Source organism: Plutella xylostella, chromosome 23 (assembly GCF_932276165.1).
Source record: "Plutella xylostella chromosome 23, ilPluXylo3.1, whole genome shotgun sequence".
In the NCBI taxonomy this organism is placed as follows: Eukaryota; Metazoa; Arthropoda; class Insecta; order Lepidoptera; family Plutellidae; genus Plutella; species Plutella xylostella.
In genome coordinates, this window is record NC_064003.1 from 10,029,070 (window position 1) to 10,046,550 (window position 17,481).

At 40.1% G+C, this 17,481-nt stretch overlaps 3 protein-coding genes across 3 annotated transcripts; 1 reads left to right on the forward strand and 2 right to left on the reverse strand.

The window, feature by feature from the left end:
• Window positions 1-1,022: 1,022 nt before the first annotated feature.
• Window positions 1,023-9,194, reverse strand: LOC105394755 (transmembrane protein 39A). The gene is made up of 9 exons (XM_048629549.1): window positions 8,847-9,194; window positions 8,495-8,770; window positions 8,099-8,238; window positions 6,763-6,861; window positions 6,325-6,426; window positions 5,823-5,943; window positions 4,076-4,226; window positions 2,723-2,790; window positions 1,023-2,235 (listed from the first exon to the last, which is right to left on the reverse strand). The coding sequence occupies exons 1-9, from the start codon at window positions 9,087-9,089 to the stop codon at window positions 1,990-1,992; spliced, it is 1,446 nt and encodes a 481-aa protein (XP_048485506.1). The 5' UTR covers window positions 9,090-9,194; the 3' UTR covers window positions 1,023-1,989.
• Window positions 9,195-9,447: 253 nt separating this feature from the next.
• Window positions 9,448-11,359, forward strand: LOC105389341 (membrane-bound transcription factor site-2 protease). The gene is made up of 2 exons (XM_011560440.3): window positions 9,448-9,671; window positions 9,765-11,359. The coding sequence occupies exons 1-2, from the start codon at window positions 9,597-9,599 to the stop codon at window positions 11,181-11,183; spliced, it is 1,494 nt and encodes a 497-aa protein (XP_011558742.3). The 5' UTR covers window positions 9,448-9,596; the 3' UTR covers window positions 11,184-11,359.
• Window positions 11,349-11,975, reverse strand: LOC105389342 (LYR motif-containing protein 2). The gene is made up of 2 exons (XM_038113578.2): window positions 11,761-11,975; window positions 11,349-11,673 (listed from the first exon to the last, which is right to left on the reverse strand). Exons 1-2 carry the CDS (start codon window positions 11,800-11,802, stop codon window positions 11,455-11,457), a joined length of 261 nt encoding a protein of 86 aa, XP_037969506.1. The 5' UTR covers window positions 11,803-11,975; the 3' UTR covers window positions 11,349-11,454.
• Between the last annotated feature and the right edge of the window lie 5,506 nt (window positions 11,976-17,481).

Sequence of the window (17,481 nt, forward strand, 5' to 3'; positions counted from 1 at the left end):
GAGCATCCCCATGCAAAGGGAGGATCCTCCGACCAGGCCGGGTGGTGTGGCCTGGCGGGCAGCTGCCCAACGGTTAGCGTTGGGGATTTATATATATTGCAGAGTAGGTGAGAAACTTCGAATGCGCGATGTAGGATTTTCATAGTAATTTGCGTAGTTCCCATACATCTTCTCTGTATTGCGTTCCGAGCGCCATCTGTTGATCTTCGTCTGAACTAGTGGCTAGGAGTCCGCCACATCACTCCCCCACCGAGACCGGAGGGCGATAGTCTTCAGTGCAGCCGAGAGTCTTGATTGCCAGCCAGTGCCGCGTAGTCCGCAGTGAGTCGGGACTGTGAGTGCGGTGAGGAGTCCCCAGTGAGTCGGGGTGATGCTGCAGTGGCGATGTCCACGGTGAGTCGGGATGAGCCTGCAGTGGAGCATGGTGGCAGAGTGCTGCGTCGACCAGGAGAGGGTGGCTCTGCTTGCTGACCGGCCGAAGTGCAGTGTGCTGTGCCAAGTTGCTGGTGTGGGTCGAGGGTGTGACCAGGCCTGCGCGTTCGCTGCATGCTGGTGGTCATGATGCCCTTTGAGACCGGATGCTGGCTGGTTGGCTCCAGGGGCTGCTTGCTGAGAGTTCTGCTGCACGGCTGTTGAGGTGAGGAGAGAAAGTCGATGGAAGATGGCGTGGAGGCTGCTCTGCCGGTCTTCAGAAGGCTGCGCTGATGTTCTTCACGGGGTCACCAGTATGGAGATGCTAGAGGTGGTAGAGCATCCCCATGCAAAGGGAGGATCCTCCGACCAGGCCGGGTGGTGTGGCCTGGCGGGCAGCTGCCCAACGGTTAGCGTTGGGGATTTATATATATTGCAGAGTAGGTGAGAAACTTCGAATGCGCGATGTAGGATTTTCATAGTAATTTGCGTAGTTCCCATACATCTTCTCTGTATTGCGTTCCGAGCGCCATCTGTTGATCTTCGTCTGAACTAGTGGCTAGGAGTCCGCCACAAATATACCTAATGTAAGTAAATAAAACAATCAGAGCTGGCAAGCGTATGATAAATATATTGTTCTGAGTTTGAAACATTAAAAAGTTACTATGACAAAGTTCATTGACATATTGTTTTGATTAACTCTAAAAAAACTATTTCAACATCCTACATCTTACAAAGATAATCATGAAAAAATATAGAAAACTTTGGAATGGAATATTTTTTAGATAAAACATTTATATGAATATTGATTATTCAACATTTAGCTACACTTTTATCCCAATTTTCCATTTTAACATTATCAGGTCAGGTTATCTATTCAGGTTATTCATTTGACTTAGGAATAGAAAGAGCAGCTGAATAAAAAAAAACAGAAACAACTGACTGCCTACAGTGTGAGCACTCACCAGCAGTGTCAATGTTTGTGTCTTGCTCACTCTCAAGGCCGTGCGGTAGGAGCAAGCGAGACAGAAAGACATGACAAGACTTGTTGAAAGCCATGTTAAAGGGTCATTAGATAGGTATTAACCTAACCTAATTATTACCAACTGTTAGAGCGTCCCTGAATAAAGAAACAATATTAAAATTTACTCTTATTTCCCTGTGATTGTAGGTATGTTACTCTATCCTACTCACACCTTATGTCCGCCATTTTGATATTGTTTCTTTATTCATGGTAGTTTTAAAACAAAGCTCACAGGGTTTAATTAAGAAAAAAGTTAAATCAATCAACAACTGCCACATCAGTCATGTACAAATATAAAACAAAAATAAACCGATTCGTCCAAACATACCAAAAAAACATATTTACCTCACTTAAGTACAACAAAAACTAAATAGGAATTTCGAGATTTTGGATAGCATTTTTGTGCGACATGGTTACACTGATGGAGAATGTGTCTTCACAGTTGACTATTGCTTGACCGTCTCTACACACTGCCATACAAATGCTAACACTTTATAAATAAATGCATCAAGGAACAGTCAACCTTAAAGTCCCAAACCAACTGTTGTGTAGATCTACGTAACGGGTGCGTTGATATTTTTCTCTTGTATCATGCTCTCCGCTTTGTACACTTTCCAGGCCACAATATAGTCCCGGACTAGTTTGAACATGGTGTAATAGTTCATGAAGAGAAGCAGGAATATTGCAAGGTACCCATGCCAGGGTATATTACTGAATAAAAGACACAACTGAACGAAGATCAGTGCCAGTTGTAGACACAGGAATACGCAGAGTAGTGTTGAAGGGTTCTTGAACACCGCCTGTGGACAAACATATTTGGTTACTAAATGAATAGAAGTTGTTTGTTTCAATAGCTTTTAAAGTAACCATTCTTTTCTCCAACTATTTCATGACAGATTCAGCCGAAAACTTTCGCACACAAAGTGGCGCCTCTAATACTAACAAGATTTACTGCCAGTTTCAATAACTTTAAATGTGTAAAAATAGTGTGAAATAAAACTAGTATCGGTAGATAGAGTTAATGAAACTGGCAGTAAAAGTACAGAATACTATCAAAAGTTTCACAATAGTTCCCGCTAGAGGCGCCACTTTGTATGCGACAAAATTCAGAATTCTCAAAGGCAAACGCAGGTATGTATAAGATGCACGTACAGCTGCATTAGTTGCTAGATATACACTTTTGTACCTTGTCAAAATACCTACATAACCAACTGTGAATGTTTGAATAGGCATGCAATAGGCAGTTTGTGAGTTTGAAAAGGTATAAATGTGTGACTGTATACTCACATAGAACCTGTCGTGCGAGGGGTCGGGCGCCCACAGCCGCGCGCCGCACCACGACGACGGACTAGGGCCTGCAACAACACCAGGTTTACTTTACTTTTATGCTTGAGGAGTTTTTTCGAGGAATGGCATCCTCCTCAGTGACCGAGCTTCTGTGAAATGGTGAGAATCAAAATAATTTGTCAGTCTACAAATAAGACACTGCACTTGATACAACTATTACGTCCATTTATACGATAGCAATTCAAGTGTGCAGTCGTGTGAACATTAGCCACCCTACCACGGTTTGCAGTTGGACAGATGCAGAGATCTGATCCCTTAGCCTGAATTTTCATCGTGAACTCATGTTCACCCAAATTTGGGTGCCTCACTTTTTAGTTAGCGAGATTCCTTCCGTCTTTTTTTCTGCTTCCATGGCCGTCGTGGCCGAAATTCGACTAGGAGAAGATTATTATTAATACAACATACTGTCGCTAGAGGGCGCTTGGTGCAGCACACGTCGCAGTACCGCGCGGGCAGCAGCGCCGCGCCAGCCGGCAGAGCCAAGCGCCCCACACGAAGTTATACACATAGACATATCGTTGATTTACTAACAAAATACACATCACAAATACGAAACAACATCAATCGGTACAGTGACTTGAAGAATTTGTATTATGTCGGTAAAATAGCTCTGTCTCAGCAAAGTTTGTGCTGTACAAAAATCAATACAGGGCTGGCAATTCTGCCAGAACCTGCTGTATTTGCTCCGAAAGATTTATGAAATGAGGTAATAAACATACTGTCGCTAGATGGCGCTCGGTGCAGCGCGGCCCACACTGTAATACACATCTTTTTAGTTGGCTAGATTCCTTCCGTCTTTTTTTCTACTTCCATGGCCGCCTTGATCGAAATTCGACTAGGGGAACTTTATTATATTAATACAACATACTGTCACTAGAGGGCGCTTGGTGCAGCGCGGCGCCGAGCCGGCAGAGCAGCGCGCCCCACACGAGCTCATACAACATCACTGCCTCTGTGGTCTAGTGGTAGAAGCTCTGCTTCACAACCCAGAGGTCCCGGGTTCGATTCCCGGGTGGGACCATCAATTTGTGTTTTTAAATTGTGGTTCCAAGTTTGATTAGAACGAAGACTGATCACCTGATGTCCGAAACAGTGAAACGATGCTGTCGGATAAGCATGTAAAGCAGTTGGTCCTGCGCCTAGCTCTCTCCAGTCGGTCAATCCGTCCCATTGGGTTATGAGAGTAAAGGAACAGAGTGCTCTTTCTTTCTTTCTTCAAATTCGACTAGGAGAACATTAATGCAACATACTCTCACTAGATGGCGGTAAAATAATTATCTATCTACAACATACTGTCGCTAGATGGCGCTTGGTGCAGCGCGGCGCGGTGCGCCACGTCGCAGTACCGCGCGGGCAGCAGCGCCGCCCCGAGCCGGCAGAACAGCGCGCCCCAAACAAAGCCCGTCTGCTGGGACGTTAGGGACACCGAGTAGTAGAGATAGGACTGGAAAAAGAGAAAAAAAAACTTCTTAGAGCCAATAAGGGGGAGCGAAGAGCACAACAAGACATTATAAACTGTATGTTCATTGTGAAGGTGTAAAAACGGCTTTGTCTTCCAAGACACAAGGCATGCTAGACTAGGGTTGTTAGACTAGTGATCATTGATTGCCCACGGTTTGCCACATATTTGTAAGGGACATAGATACGTCCTCGCAGAGGCTTCTTACTGCACTCCAGAAATTTCATGGACCGTGAATGATATGATTATAGTAACACACCCATCTGGATCATAATCTGATACCATAAAGACCAAAAAATCTACAATACTAATTTTTAAACTTACTATAATTTGTGTTTAATTTAGTCACTCTTTGTTTGTAAGTACTTGTATTTAAAACCTTAATCTGTGGATTATGGTGTGGATTAGTGGAGGTTAATATAACATATAGCTAAAAAACATAGCAAGTGATTTGCTCGCAACGAATAGCATTCGCTTTATGAACGCGCAAATGCTGCTATAATTATAACGCGACGCGCCCTCGCGATCTTAGCTCGCAAAATTGGACAGCGTCTGCCCGCGGCCGTTGCCACGACGCTACTGCTAGAAATAGCGGCTATTTCTCGCAGCCGCGAGACGTGGCGCGCGATAACCGCGCAGGCGATATTCACTTGCTTTGTAGCGTCTCGCTCTCTCAACGGTGCAACGTCGCGCGACTCGCGTGTGAGAGAGCGAGACGCTGCGAAGCTGCAAGCTTCACTACGCAATAGCGCTCCGCTATCTGCTGAAATTAGCTCCGCAGTCGCGATTTGGCAACGGCCACGGGTGGCCGCTATGCTAATTGTGCCTCGCGCAACGTTACGAATTACGATCGCGTTGTTTGTTTTGTTGCATTTGCGTGCTGTAAATAAATATTTGTAAATATACATAATAATAAATAGTTTAAATAGTAACGTATTAAAATAGGTATAGTGTTTATTTAGGTTTAGTGTAAAATTGAAAATATATAGTGTTTGTGTAAGTGTAAATAGGTACTTTCTAACGGACAATTTGGTTCTGAGGACAATTTCGTATTTTAAATGTTTTGTGATTGTGTGTGATTGAACTTTGACTGGACAATTTACCTATCTTTATTTTACGTGTGTTTTCGTAAGTGGATGAAACTTTGAAAGGATATTACTTTGTGGTTTTAAAGTGTTTTGTGTAAATAGTTATTGCAATTAAAGAACGTTTGACAATAATTCATAAAAATGAAGAGAAACAGTGATGTGCCATTATGGAAACAGTGATGTGCCATTATGGAAACAGTGATGTGCCATTATAGACAGTCCTAAGCCTGTAAAGTATGAAGGAAAGTTCATTGGTTTTTTCATAATTTTTTTTTTTTCATAAAATTTTTTTTTTCATAATTTTTTTTTTCATAAATTTTTTTTTTTTTTGCTCTTCAATATCGTTATAACGTAGCGGATTAAATAACCTGCTATAAATGTGTAACATAGCGTCTGTAGCGTGTTATCAAAATGTAGCCGTTTTTCCCACCACTAGTGTGGATTGTACACCAAATTACTCTTTTATATATTAAAAAAAAAAAAAAAAACTAACCTGTGCAAAGCAGCACGGTACAAAGCTCGTATAGTACGCTCCGCACACAGAGTTGAACAGTATCATGTTGAGTCTGTAGTTGAAGTCTTGTCGGAACATCTCCACCTCGGCTCGGACCTGCCTGAGAAATGAAAAAAAGTAAAAACGTTAATTACCTACACCAGTATTTTAATATAGTAACATAAGTTGGATATAACATCTATGACTGTTTGTCGCAAACAGCTTCATAGCTTTCACAAAGTAATTATATCTAGATACATAGGTAGGTACTAGCTTTTACAAAGTAATTATATCTAGATAGGTAGGTACTTCTTTATTAAGTGCGTAAGGAATGGTTATGCTCCCGGCACACTTGTAGTGTCGTGACGCTCAGTTTCATACAAACATTTCGCTTCACGTGTCGCGTCACGACGCAAATATGTCCCTCACCATATTAAAATGATGTAACCAATATGCTTCTGGCACGTCACGACGAAATATGTTTCCGTCTTTTATAACATACCTCTGGTCGGAGGAGCAGGAGTGCAGGCTGCGCGCGCCGCCCGTGTCCAGCGCGAGGAACGGGGTCGCGCGGAACCCGAACAGGAGGAAGTAGATTATTGCTCTGGAATAGATGTGAAATGGGTGGTGAGTAATTTGAATGTGAGATGTTAAAAGTATGAAACTACATAGAGGTGGAGAGAGGATTATGTCCAGCAGTGGGTGATTAGTCAATGGGCGCTGATGAGGATGATATAGTTTCATCATCATCATCACCTTATAGATTTACTGGCAGGTAGTATTCTTAGGGATATTTGTATCGAATGTAACAGCCAGTTCATGATAATGACAAACAACAAATCCTAGTAGTCAAAGAAAATTCAATTTTTTTGGCAGTGTGGACAACTGGAAGCAACTGTCCAGTGTTGGTCACCAAAATACTTGGACTATGAATACTTACGGATAACACAGATAGAACAGCTTCATGAGTGGGTACTTGAGCGCGATGAAGTATGTGCACCACGCGAGCACGCCCAGGATCACACCCAGAATGAACATCCTGGGGAATGAGGGAATAATTATGGAATTACATGCTAGAGCAGCTATACTCAAACTGCGGCCCGCGGGCCGCATGTGGCCCGCCGGGCCTTTATCAGTGTCCCGCGTGCCATGAGAGATAAAAGAGAATATACATTCTGTATAAAAAGTATCCATAAAACAAAAAAATGATTTTTATTCATCATTTATTTTATCACCTTCTAAGTTAGCTCCTTCAGAAACGATACACATACTCCAACGAATTATCCAATCATCACAACATTGTTTTAAACGCTGTTTTCAGAGTTGTGTTTAGTACTCGCGCCTTTTTTTTCTTATTGTCTTCTATCGATTTAAAAAAGTGCCTCGAAGTGGTAATTTGAGTTTAGGAAAAAAATAGGCTAGAACCGTGAGCAGCCATTATCTGGTTAATACGGTGGATGCTCGATGGTATATGGTATTTCTTGAGTGTTTGCTCAAAAATTCATTCACAATGATGATCCTTGTGCGAAAGGAGCGATATTGTGGTGAAAAATCTTTTCTCGATTTTTTTTCCTCAAATCTGGCCTTCTTCGTCGAATTTGCTATATTAAATTCTAAATAACCCGCAAATAATATTATTGGCCTACCGTTTGACTTTATTGCAAGAATTCCGAGTGCACAACACCACGATAGTCAAAGAAAACAGTCAACATGACTTCAACTAACAATCGATAGAAGAAAAGAAGGAAAATTCGCCGCGAGTACTAAACACAGCGTTTAAAATTTTTTTGTGATGATTTGATAATTCGTTGGGTTATGTGTATTGTTTCTGAAGGACTTTACTTACGTTACTTTAAAGGTGATAACATAAATTTGGATGAATAACAATCATTTTTGGTTTTATTGATGTAATCCCGATACTTTCTACAAAGAGTAGTATATGCATGTGTTTTTTTTATATTATTATAAACATCTCTATAGTTTAAAAAAAAATTTCTTGCGGCCCACGACACCATGACTTAAACATGTTTGTGGCCCTTATATAAAAAAGGTTGAGTACCAATGTGCCAGAGTAAAAGAAACTCTACAACATCCAATGCAGCCTTAAATAAAAAACTGACAATAATTTGCTGTATGCTGACTTCTAGACTCTGGCACCATTAAATTTTATAGCTAAATTAGATTTTGTAGAAATTATAGTAGCTAGATTTAGGCCTCTTCCACTTCATCACTTACAGGTTTAAAGGTTATGGGTCTTATAAATTAATACATCATACCTGGAAGCCACAGTAGCATGTGGCAAGAATTTGGGGTTCAAGAATGAGCGTAGAATAGCCATGGTCAAGCTCAGTAAGAACCTCCTAGACAGAATTGCCACTATGAACGACACCAGATGTATGTCAATCAGGTAGAAATTCTGAAACATACAAGTTTAAAATATTTTATGCTGTTTAGATTGCAATAAATTGGTTTGCCTCATTGCTGAAACTGACTAAAATAAAAAGGAATAGAGGTGACAAAGATTTGCAAAGTCAGGTAGGTAACATAACTGTTAGTTGCTATAGGAAAACTGGCTAAAGGAAATCTTTATTTTTTGTCATGGTATCCCATCTATCTTTTGTACCAAGTTGCCACCACAAAACGGCAAAGAAAAGTAAAATCCAAAAGCATACCATAGCCTGATTAGTGTGTGAGTGCGGCAGCCACCACACGGTCCTATACAGGTTGAGGAACTGCAGCGCGGCCGCCAGCAGCGTGAACACGAGCGTCATGAACTCAAACAGAAGCTCCCCATCGTGAGGGATCACAGGGAACGGGATGTGCTTCGGAGCCACTGGCCCCTCGTTGTACTTCATGTCTGATGCTCCGCTAGGACTGGAAGAAGGGGACACGCGGGCCGGCTGGCTCACACGCTTCTGCATCAGTTCCTCGTCCCCACCAATGCATCCCTGGAATGATAGGTTTAGCTTAAGTTTAAAATTTATTCAAGGTTGTTTATTTATTAATTTAAAGTCAGATGGTTACCTTTTTTGTGACACCATTGGCCTTCTTGGAGCCCGGCGGCAACATTTTCAGGGCAATAGGCGGAAGAGGACGCTTAATTAAAGGATCTTTAATGATTTTTCGCCGCCTTGAGACAGCTGTGGAGGATCCGCTGACTACCTGCGAGTTCGCCCAGCGTTTCGCCAGTAGTATAGTCAAGCACCCGACCACGGCTGGTAAGAAGAATACGACAAAAGGGCCACTCTCATTTTCGGTACAACTCATCACTCACATGTTTTAATATTGAAAAAAGATTTGCAATTATTTATTTTGATTTTACACAAAACACGATAGAAGTCTAGTCGACCCCCGCAAGACAAGTGCGTTCTGAAACTAAGTTCACAGATTAAAAAATATGAAATAAGGCTCAAGTTAGCGTTCGAAAATAAAGAATATCAAATCAAACAAAATAAAATGGCATCAAAAATAATGTTGAGTAATAGGTAATAGTAAGTAATAAATTTGGTTTAAACAGGTAAAATCTATTTTCTTGCATTAAAATATTTCTTGAACGAACATCATCATTTTCATCGTCTGACTACCATGAGGCTATTTTATTCTGAGCCTGCGACCATAGTATACTGACAGGTGCAGTGACAGCACTTTATTGACGTTTAGAATATCGACCTAAAAATAAACAATAAATTCACCGGTTATTTAAAGTTTTCAGAACTTATAAAACAATGCGAAGTGTTTAGCTAATCGAATGTAGCCGATATTAAATTAATCAACATGGCTTTCTCTCTTTTCTGTGCTTTTGTTGCCGTTTTTTACGGCGTGTTATTGTTTTTTGATTTATTTTTCAAGGTAAACCTCAGTGGTCTTTCTACTTCTGACATGAAATTGTGACTGATCCTCTTTCCAAAATACTTGATTAAAGTTGTATGTTATCTTTTTCAGAGCTGCATGCACTACCCTTACTTTGCATTTATGGAACACACAGGACTTAAAGTTGGATTTTTCAATTTTACATGGACAACCACAGCATTCAACCGCTTTCTGCTGCGGCGGCGCGGCAAGCGGACAACGCGATTCCTGCAAAAGTTCTTCACTTTCGGCTCTTTCATTACCATTGTGGCATTCCTACCATTTTCCTTATGGACTATAATTCGCGTCCCTCTCAACGAGATGGCTCCAGATCTCACTGAGAAGACAACTGTGACGGCTATCGTCCCTGGCGTCAACCTTCCCTTAGACGACTTTTGGATCTACTTCATGTCCATAGCAGTGAGTACTGTGCTGCACGAATTTGGCCATGCACTAGCAGCTGTCAATGAAGATGTCCAACTACTATCATTTGGCATCACTGTGTATGCTATATTACCAATGGCTTATGTTCAGCTGAATACTGACCATTTGAACAGCTTGTCTATAAACAGAAGACTGAGGATATACTGTGCTGGAGTGTGGCACAATCTAGTCACAGCACTGATTGCACTGCTACTGTTCCTAGCTACACCTACATTGTTCAGTTTAGCATATAAAAGCAACTTAGGTGTTAGAGTTACGGGTATACCTGACTATTCCCCATTGAAAGGAGAAAGAGGAATAGGCCACGAAGATGTCATAACGTCTCTGAATGGCTGCAAAGTCAACAATGCACTTGATTGGAGAAATTGCCTTATGAAGTCTCATGAGAGATATGGCTTGTGTATAACAGCTGAGTATATTTCACAAAATGATGAGATGATAGTTGAAGCATACCAGCATGATAATGCGTATGTGTGCTGTAAACTGAACTACATGGATAGCCTCTGCTTTGAGTATATTGAGCCCAAGACTGTAGATGCTGATGTGGTGGTTCTCCCTGGTCAGTTCTACTGCCTAGAGCCTAGGAAGATTGTTGAGAATAGCTACCAACTGTGCACCGAGGCAGATGAGTACCGGTGCAAGAAGAATCACCACTGTTTGAGGCCGAGCCTGAACAATGCAACATATTTGTTGATTTTACAAAGACAGCAGTACCACCCTGTCTTGTACTTGGGGACTCCACGAGAGTTGGAAGTGCTCACTGTAGACCAATATTTCCCGAGACTGAATGTGCTGTCACTGTTCTCCCCTAAACAGTTTGAGAGGTTTACATACTTTGTATTCATTTTCTCAATGGGCATAGGATTTCTGAATGTCATCCCCTGTTATGGGGCTGATGGCCATCATATAGCTAGGAATTTAATCCAATTATTGGCTCAATATTTGAACAAAGATAGTAATTTTGTGACGCTTTATACAATGATAACAATTATTTTTGGTACAATTGTTACTTGGGTGTCTTTGTTTTATTTGTTTTTGAGAGCAATCATGCAGAGTGGTCTAGACTAGCTGAGTTTGTATGGCTGTATGTGTAAGGGGTGTCACAGTAGCATTTTTACGAGACACAAAGGATTGTGTGTATGGTGCTTACATTAAAATAGCTTTATTTGAAGTAGGCGGCATTTATTTATTTTAACTAGGTGCCTATGTAAATTATTGGTTAAAATAAATAACTTTTATACTTATCTGTACATAATTTATTAATCAAACTATCTAAATACCTTACTATTTATTAAATTCCATACTAATTTACGAATTTAGCTAGAGTAACACTTTTTTTCTATGTGCTAATTGCAAGTGAGCGCTGAAGATCTTTCAGGGACTTTCTTCCGTAGTAAATGAAAGCTTTGATAGCCGTTTCGTCGGTAGTGTCTTTATTCTTCTTGAAGTCGGTTCGAGCCCATTCTCTAAGCTCCAAACGAGTCTTCTCGTCAGGTACACGTTTAATCGAACGAAGAATCTCCCTGTACAGTTTCAACACCTCTTGGCGAACCAGAAACTGGAATTTTGCAGAACATAATTAAGTACTTACCTATTTTATTTTGCAATTAATAAAATAAACACTAACTCAGGTAAGGAAACCTACTTGTTTCAAACTTAGTGCAGTTTTTGGGATTTTTGTAGCCATTATTGCAGCGCTACTCTACAACAATGTAGCTCATTCGGTAGACAATTTCGACATGTATGACAATACCATCATATATACTTAAAAGTACTATTTCTTTAGAGTTTTAATTGAATTTCTTCATTGTTGTTGATAATAATATCTTAACCTAAAAATCTACACAAATGACACATCAAATGAAACAGCTGATCGCTGTCACTGTAGATCTGACAGATCAGCTGTTTTAATTTTTTCTATCTGTGTTTTTCCATAAAATAAGGAGTGAATGGTGTAGTACGTCCTTATTGCTAGGTACAGTGAAACTATAAAGTCCTGAAATTAATGTTTGAGGAACTAAAATTTTCAGGAGCCTGGCACCATTAGAAAAGAAACATAAAAGTCATAACAATTGTTTATGTCAATAGGCGGTTGGCTGTTTTTTTGAATTTTCTTATTAATTATAAGGATAATCTAGATAAAAGCAACAATTTACGCTTGGTTGCAATTAGGAAGATGAAGAAAAATATTCGTAGTCAAGCTAGTGAAGTTATTTATCGAGTTTTAATACAATGTTTAGCGGAACATCAAGCTGTTCACATTTTGTCGAATTTGGAGGATGTTTACGCTCGTACAGCGTCTATGACGGGTATGTAGCATTGTATAGTGCCACAAACTTATCTGTTCCGGTGAGAGCGAACTAAATTGGTCCATATAATCTATGTCAATATGAAATTCATTCAGTAAGTAATGAGGTATGGACCAATTTAGTTCGCTCTCACCGGAACAGATAAGTTTGTGGCACTATACAAATTGTAATAGCTCATTTTTTATTAGTACCAACGCTTCATTTATCGATAAACCTAGGTTTAGAGCCCAAGTCGAACATTGTTTACATACCACTGATTGTAGGTTTCATCTGGTTTCAGTTGAGTCAAACCTTAACATTTTGATACTTGAAGATATATATAATATGTTTGTTTACTTACTAAATTCACATTGTGTGAATTTGGGGGGCATTGTGTAACTCAAAAAGATTATTTTATTTTATTTTATAGTTATATCGGACCAGCGTGCCAAAGAGGGCAAAATATGGAATATTTCTAACTTCTGGAAGAAACAGAACCCGTAGTCCCAAAAGAGAAATTGATGTATTTACTATGTGTGCCCTTCGTCAACAGATCCAGTTATTTTATACAGTTAAATAACGTTATTTAAATAAATATTTATTGCTTTCACTATTAGCCTTCATATTAACACCTTCTAGCTTTTATAAGAGCTTTTTTGTGGATGGTAAGTTGTTTTTAAATACATAAATAGGTAGGAAGTTAACAGGCAAAATTTCAAGTATCAAAGTCAGTTATGTTTCGCTATATAGGGTTGCTACATGAAAGATAGCAGTGCCCTCATTTAATTTCAGGACTTTATAGTTTCACTGTAATTAACGTAACATCTGAGAAAAATGGGGACGAAAACCAAGTGAAATGCAGCATAATCCAGTGTACCGAGTGTACCTGGCTTTTACTTTTTCAGCCCATTCAGAGTGCCTTCGTGGGGTAGGCGAAGCATCACTGCTATTCATCAATAGATAGGCAGAGGCGCATATCCCCATAAGGTTTAAACTGCCTTCCTACCACGTTGCCACTGGTCCGTTGAACTACTGCGGGTAAACATGTCGCATACGTTACGTTTCTTGGATGGCACTGGCACTTCTCTGATATTGAGGATCTCTCTGGCAAGGGCTATAGCTCCTAAAATATTTCTGCGGCTTTATGCTACATGTTGAGATTTTATACTTCCGATGAAAAAAAGGGTTATAAGTTTAACGTGTCTGGAGGTGGAGGGTCACTACCAAAATCGAACGAACGAACGAACATGAGCTGTCATGCAATCGGTAAGCCTCGATAGAGTCGTGGTCTTCGAAGCTTCGGTACATCAAAACTGGTGCGCTATAATCACGACTTTCACGTTGCACTAACCGTACTTTATCCGATTGCGTAACTGGCGTAGTTTCCAAAGGTATAAACTAACTATAGCTCCCAAACGGCTGAGCCGATTTTTCGTTTTTAGAGTGATAGCTACTTAATTAGGTAGGTACTTACCTATGTAGGTGCATTTCATGTCAATGATCGAAGTTCTCACTTAAAAACCTGCACGCGGGAGGAGCCCATGACCGCTATCGACGACGCTGCAGTATTGGTGTACCTATGCTTTTTTATGGAAATCAGAATGAACGATTCTACTTCTAGTGCATCTTCTATTGCAATTATTAGGTCCTTACATATGAAATTGGCGTTTTGTCGTACTGGCCACTTTGATCTCAAATAAGGGGCCGTCCATTAATCACGTGAGGTCGTTTTTCTCATTTTTTGACCCCCCCCTCCCCCCTGGTGATATTTGGTGAGGTTTGGGACCAACCCCCCCTCCCCCCCCCCCTGGATCACGTGTATTTTTTTGGAAGTCTATGTAAAGGCAATTTTTAACTAGAAAAAATAAAGGTCATACTACAAATCGTTAAAATTTTTGCGCTGTCCAAAATATCGGTTCAGAAATACCAAATTTTTGACAAAAAATTTATACACGTGATGTCTAACGAGAACCCCCCCTCCCCCCTCGTGATGTTTCGTGAGGTTTTCAGTAACCCCCTCCCCCCCCCTTTGAGCCTCACGTGATTAATGGACGGCCCCTAATACCTTTATGGTTAGGAATTCCAAATTCAAATAGGTACATACAGCTATTTACTCATGCATTTGTGTTTCAAACCCCCTAATTCATTTGTTTTTTCTTCTTTTGTTTTTTTCTTTGTGTCACTCTGTTTACAAAATGGAAAACTTGAAATATCGCGTTATTTACGAGTATGAGTTCCACCGTGGCACCAGTGCTGCAGAAACGGCTCGAAGGATTAATGATGTGTATGGTGACGGTGTCGCAAAAGAAAACACAGTGCGTTTTTGGTTCCAACGTTTTCGTTCTGGAAATTTCGACCTGCAGAACAAGCCTCGTGGACGGCCGGAGACCAAAGTTGATAATGAAGAATTGAAGGCTATTGTGGAAGCGGATCCATCGCAAACCACGTCCGAGTTAGCTGCAGGCTCCGGTGTTAGTGATAAAACTATTCTAATCCACTTGAAGCAAATTGGGAAGGTGAAAAAGCTTGAAAGGTGGGTACCTCATGAATTGAGTGAAGCAAACCGACAAACGCGCGTTGACTGCTGCGTTACGTTACTCAACCGGCACAATAATGAAGGAATTTTAAATCGAATCATTACCTGTGATGAAAAGTGGATCCTCTACGACAGTGTTTTTCAACCTGTGGGTCGCGACCCCCTGGGGGGTCGCGAAGCTTCTGTAGGGGGGTCGCCAGAGGTCGAAAAAATCGGCTACTTTAGTGAAAAAAAAACCATAAAGATAATTCATTTAATTTAAAAAAAAACACGCACTCACGCCTTGTACTCTTGTGTTATGTTAGTCCCAATTCATTTAATTAATATTTCTTTATTAGATAGATCAGCGTTCATAAGCATTTTGCTCCATCCTTCCAAGCATGGATTTTTACAGCAAACTACTACTAAATCTGACCAAAATCTGTAGTTTTCCGTTGAAATCTTTCATTGATACCTTCATACAGAAGAAGAATACAATTAGCTCGAGTCTACTCTTACTTCATCTTGCCTACTACTACCTACTTGCCCACCGTAAATTATAAATAAGAGAAAGTTTTTTGATTGATTCAGGTCATGTTTGCTTCCAATAAGTGCAGAAAATAATATTAAATTTATTAAAATATCATGGTTTTCAAAATTGCTTCTACATTAACAACTCTCAGATTTTTCAAAGTGAATCCAGAGGCTGTTAATAATAACAGAATTGAATTATACAGGGTATTGCAAAAAGGGTTTTTTTGCGAGTATTGAAATTCTGATTTCATTTTTGGGCTTAGATATACCATGATGCACCATGTAGGTTTCGGCTAAGTTATCCCCTTTTTGCAACGCCCTGTATTTAACATAACTAATAAGATACTTTGACTATGTCTAGGACCTTTTAAATGGTAGCCAAAACAAAATCCAAATATTTTTTTTGGCCCTTTTTTAGGTACTTATATGCCTACATGTTAAAAAAACCGAAGGGTCAAGGGGGTCGCGAAATATTTAACAATACCAGGGGGGTCGCGTCATGAAAAAGGTTGAAAAACACTGCTCTACGATAATCGGAAGCGCTCATCGCAATGGCTGAACCCTGGCGAACCAGCCAAATCCTGCCCTAAGCGAAAATTGACTAAAAAAAAGTTGCTTGTAAGTGTTTGGTGGACTAGTGCCGGTGTCGTTCACTACAGCTTTCTTAAATCTGGCCAGACGATTACGGCAGATATCTATTGTCAGCAACTGCAAACCATGATGGAAAAGCTAGCTGCTAAACAACCGAGGCTGGTCAATCGCTCTAGGCCACTGCTGCTTCAGGACAACGCTAGACCACACACTGCACAACAGACGGCTACCAAATTAGAGGAGCTTCAATTAGAATGTCTTACGGTCTTATTCATAAAAAAACCTTAAAGTAGGTTTACTGAGCTCAATAGTTACGGAACACATTAAGCCTATTTGAGGTTTCGTAAAAATCTCTATTCATAATAGTTCCGTAGACCTTCAATAACTATAGTGATGCTAATAGATTTCACAGACCAAACATTTTGACATTTACCCTATTAAGTTGCCGGTCCGACGAAACCATAAACAAAAATAGCGAAAACTTTCATTCATTTATCAATCTCTATTATCTATGTTAGCCACGGCGCGGCACTTAAAAAAGTTTACGTTGGCTTAAAGGCGCAGTTGGCCAAGCCAAAACCCACAAAAAAAATAATTAAATTTTTACGTTACCATGGCAACTTATTTTCAGCAAATATTAACTCACAATAAATGTCAAATCGTCAATAAAGCAGAACAGCTGTTGACCGGCCGCCATGTTTTTGTACAAGAGGAGGTTTACGGAAGGTGTCTAGTAGGGTCCAGCCAACTTTAGCATATCAAGGTTTTACGAATCAGTTGGAGAGTTCTTTAGCGCCATTGATCGTTTATGAATAAAGTTTTTTTGACATTTGCTTATAGCAGGCCTATAGGTCTCCCGTAACTTTTTATGAATAAGACCGTTAGACCGTACTCTCCGGACTAGGGCATGCAATACCGGAACTATTTTCAATACCGGTATTGAGTTCCGGTATTGCAACTCAATACCGGGATCCCGGTATTAATACCGGTATTAGATTTCCTTGTAATAAATGGCATATATTGTGATTAAAGGTCGTATAGGTCAAAATAAAACGAGAAAAAGCAATGAAATTCATTTTTTTGTAATAGATTTATACGAGAATTGAGTATTAGAGTTTAAATTTTACAAAAAAAAATATTTTTAGATCCAGTGTCCGTTTACGCATGGTCAACAGTAGATATCAAACGGCCGAAAACTGCATCAAACGGTTGGAAACAAGTGCGCTTTCACAGTACATAGGAATACTATATCTTAATCGCTTTATTATAGCCTAAAAAAGTCCGATTCCGGTATTACTTCAATACCGGTATTAACTTTCAATACCGGTATTGAAAAAAGCGTGAATTTTGTCTCTAATACCGGTATTACGAATACCGGTATTGCGGTATTGCATGCCCTACTCCGGACCTTGCTCCAACAGATTACAATTTTTTTCCC

Excerpts from the sequence above, each read along its gene's own strand:
- LOC105389341 (XM_011560440.3), top strand. The coding sequence starts at position 9,597 with ATGGCTTTCTCTCTTTTCTGTGCTTTTGTTGCCGTTTTTTACGGCGTG. Across the intron at positions 9,672-9,764 it reads TTTTTGATTTATTTTTCAAG|AGCTGCATGCACTACCCTTA; the intron begins GTAAACCTCAGT and ends TATCTTTTTCAG.
- LOC105394755 (XM_048629549.1), bottom strand. The coding sequence starts at position 9,089 with ATGAGTTGTACCGAAAATGAGAGTGGCCCTTTTGTCGTATTCTTCTTA. Across the intron at positions 8,771-8,846 it reads CCAATGGTGTCACAAAAAAG|GGATGCATTGGTGGGGACGA; the intron begins GTAACCATCTGA and ends CTATCATTCCAG. Across the intron at positions 4,227-5,822 it reads TACCGTGCTGCTTTGCACAG|TCCTATCTCTACTACTCGGT; the intron begins GTTAGTTTTTTT and ends CTCTTTTTCCAG.
- LOC105389342 (XM_038113578.2), bottom strand. The coding sequence starts at position 11,802 with ATGGCTACAAAAATCCCAAAAACTGCACTAAGTTTGAAACAA. Across the intron at positions 11,674-11,760 it reads CTGCACTAAGTTTGAAACAA|TTTCTGGTTCGCCAAGAGGT; the intron begins GTAGGTTTCCTT and ends GCAAAATTCCAG.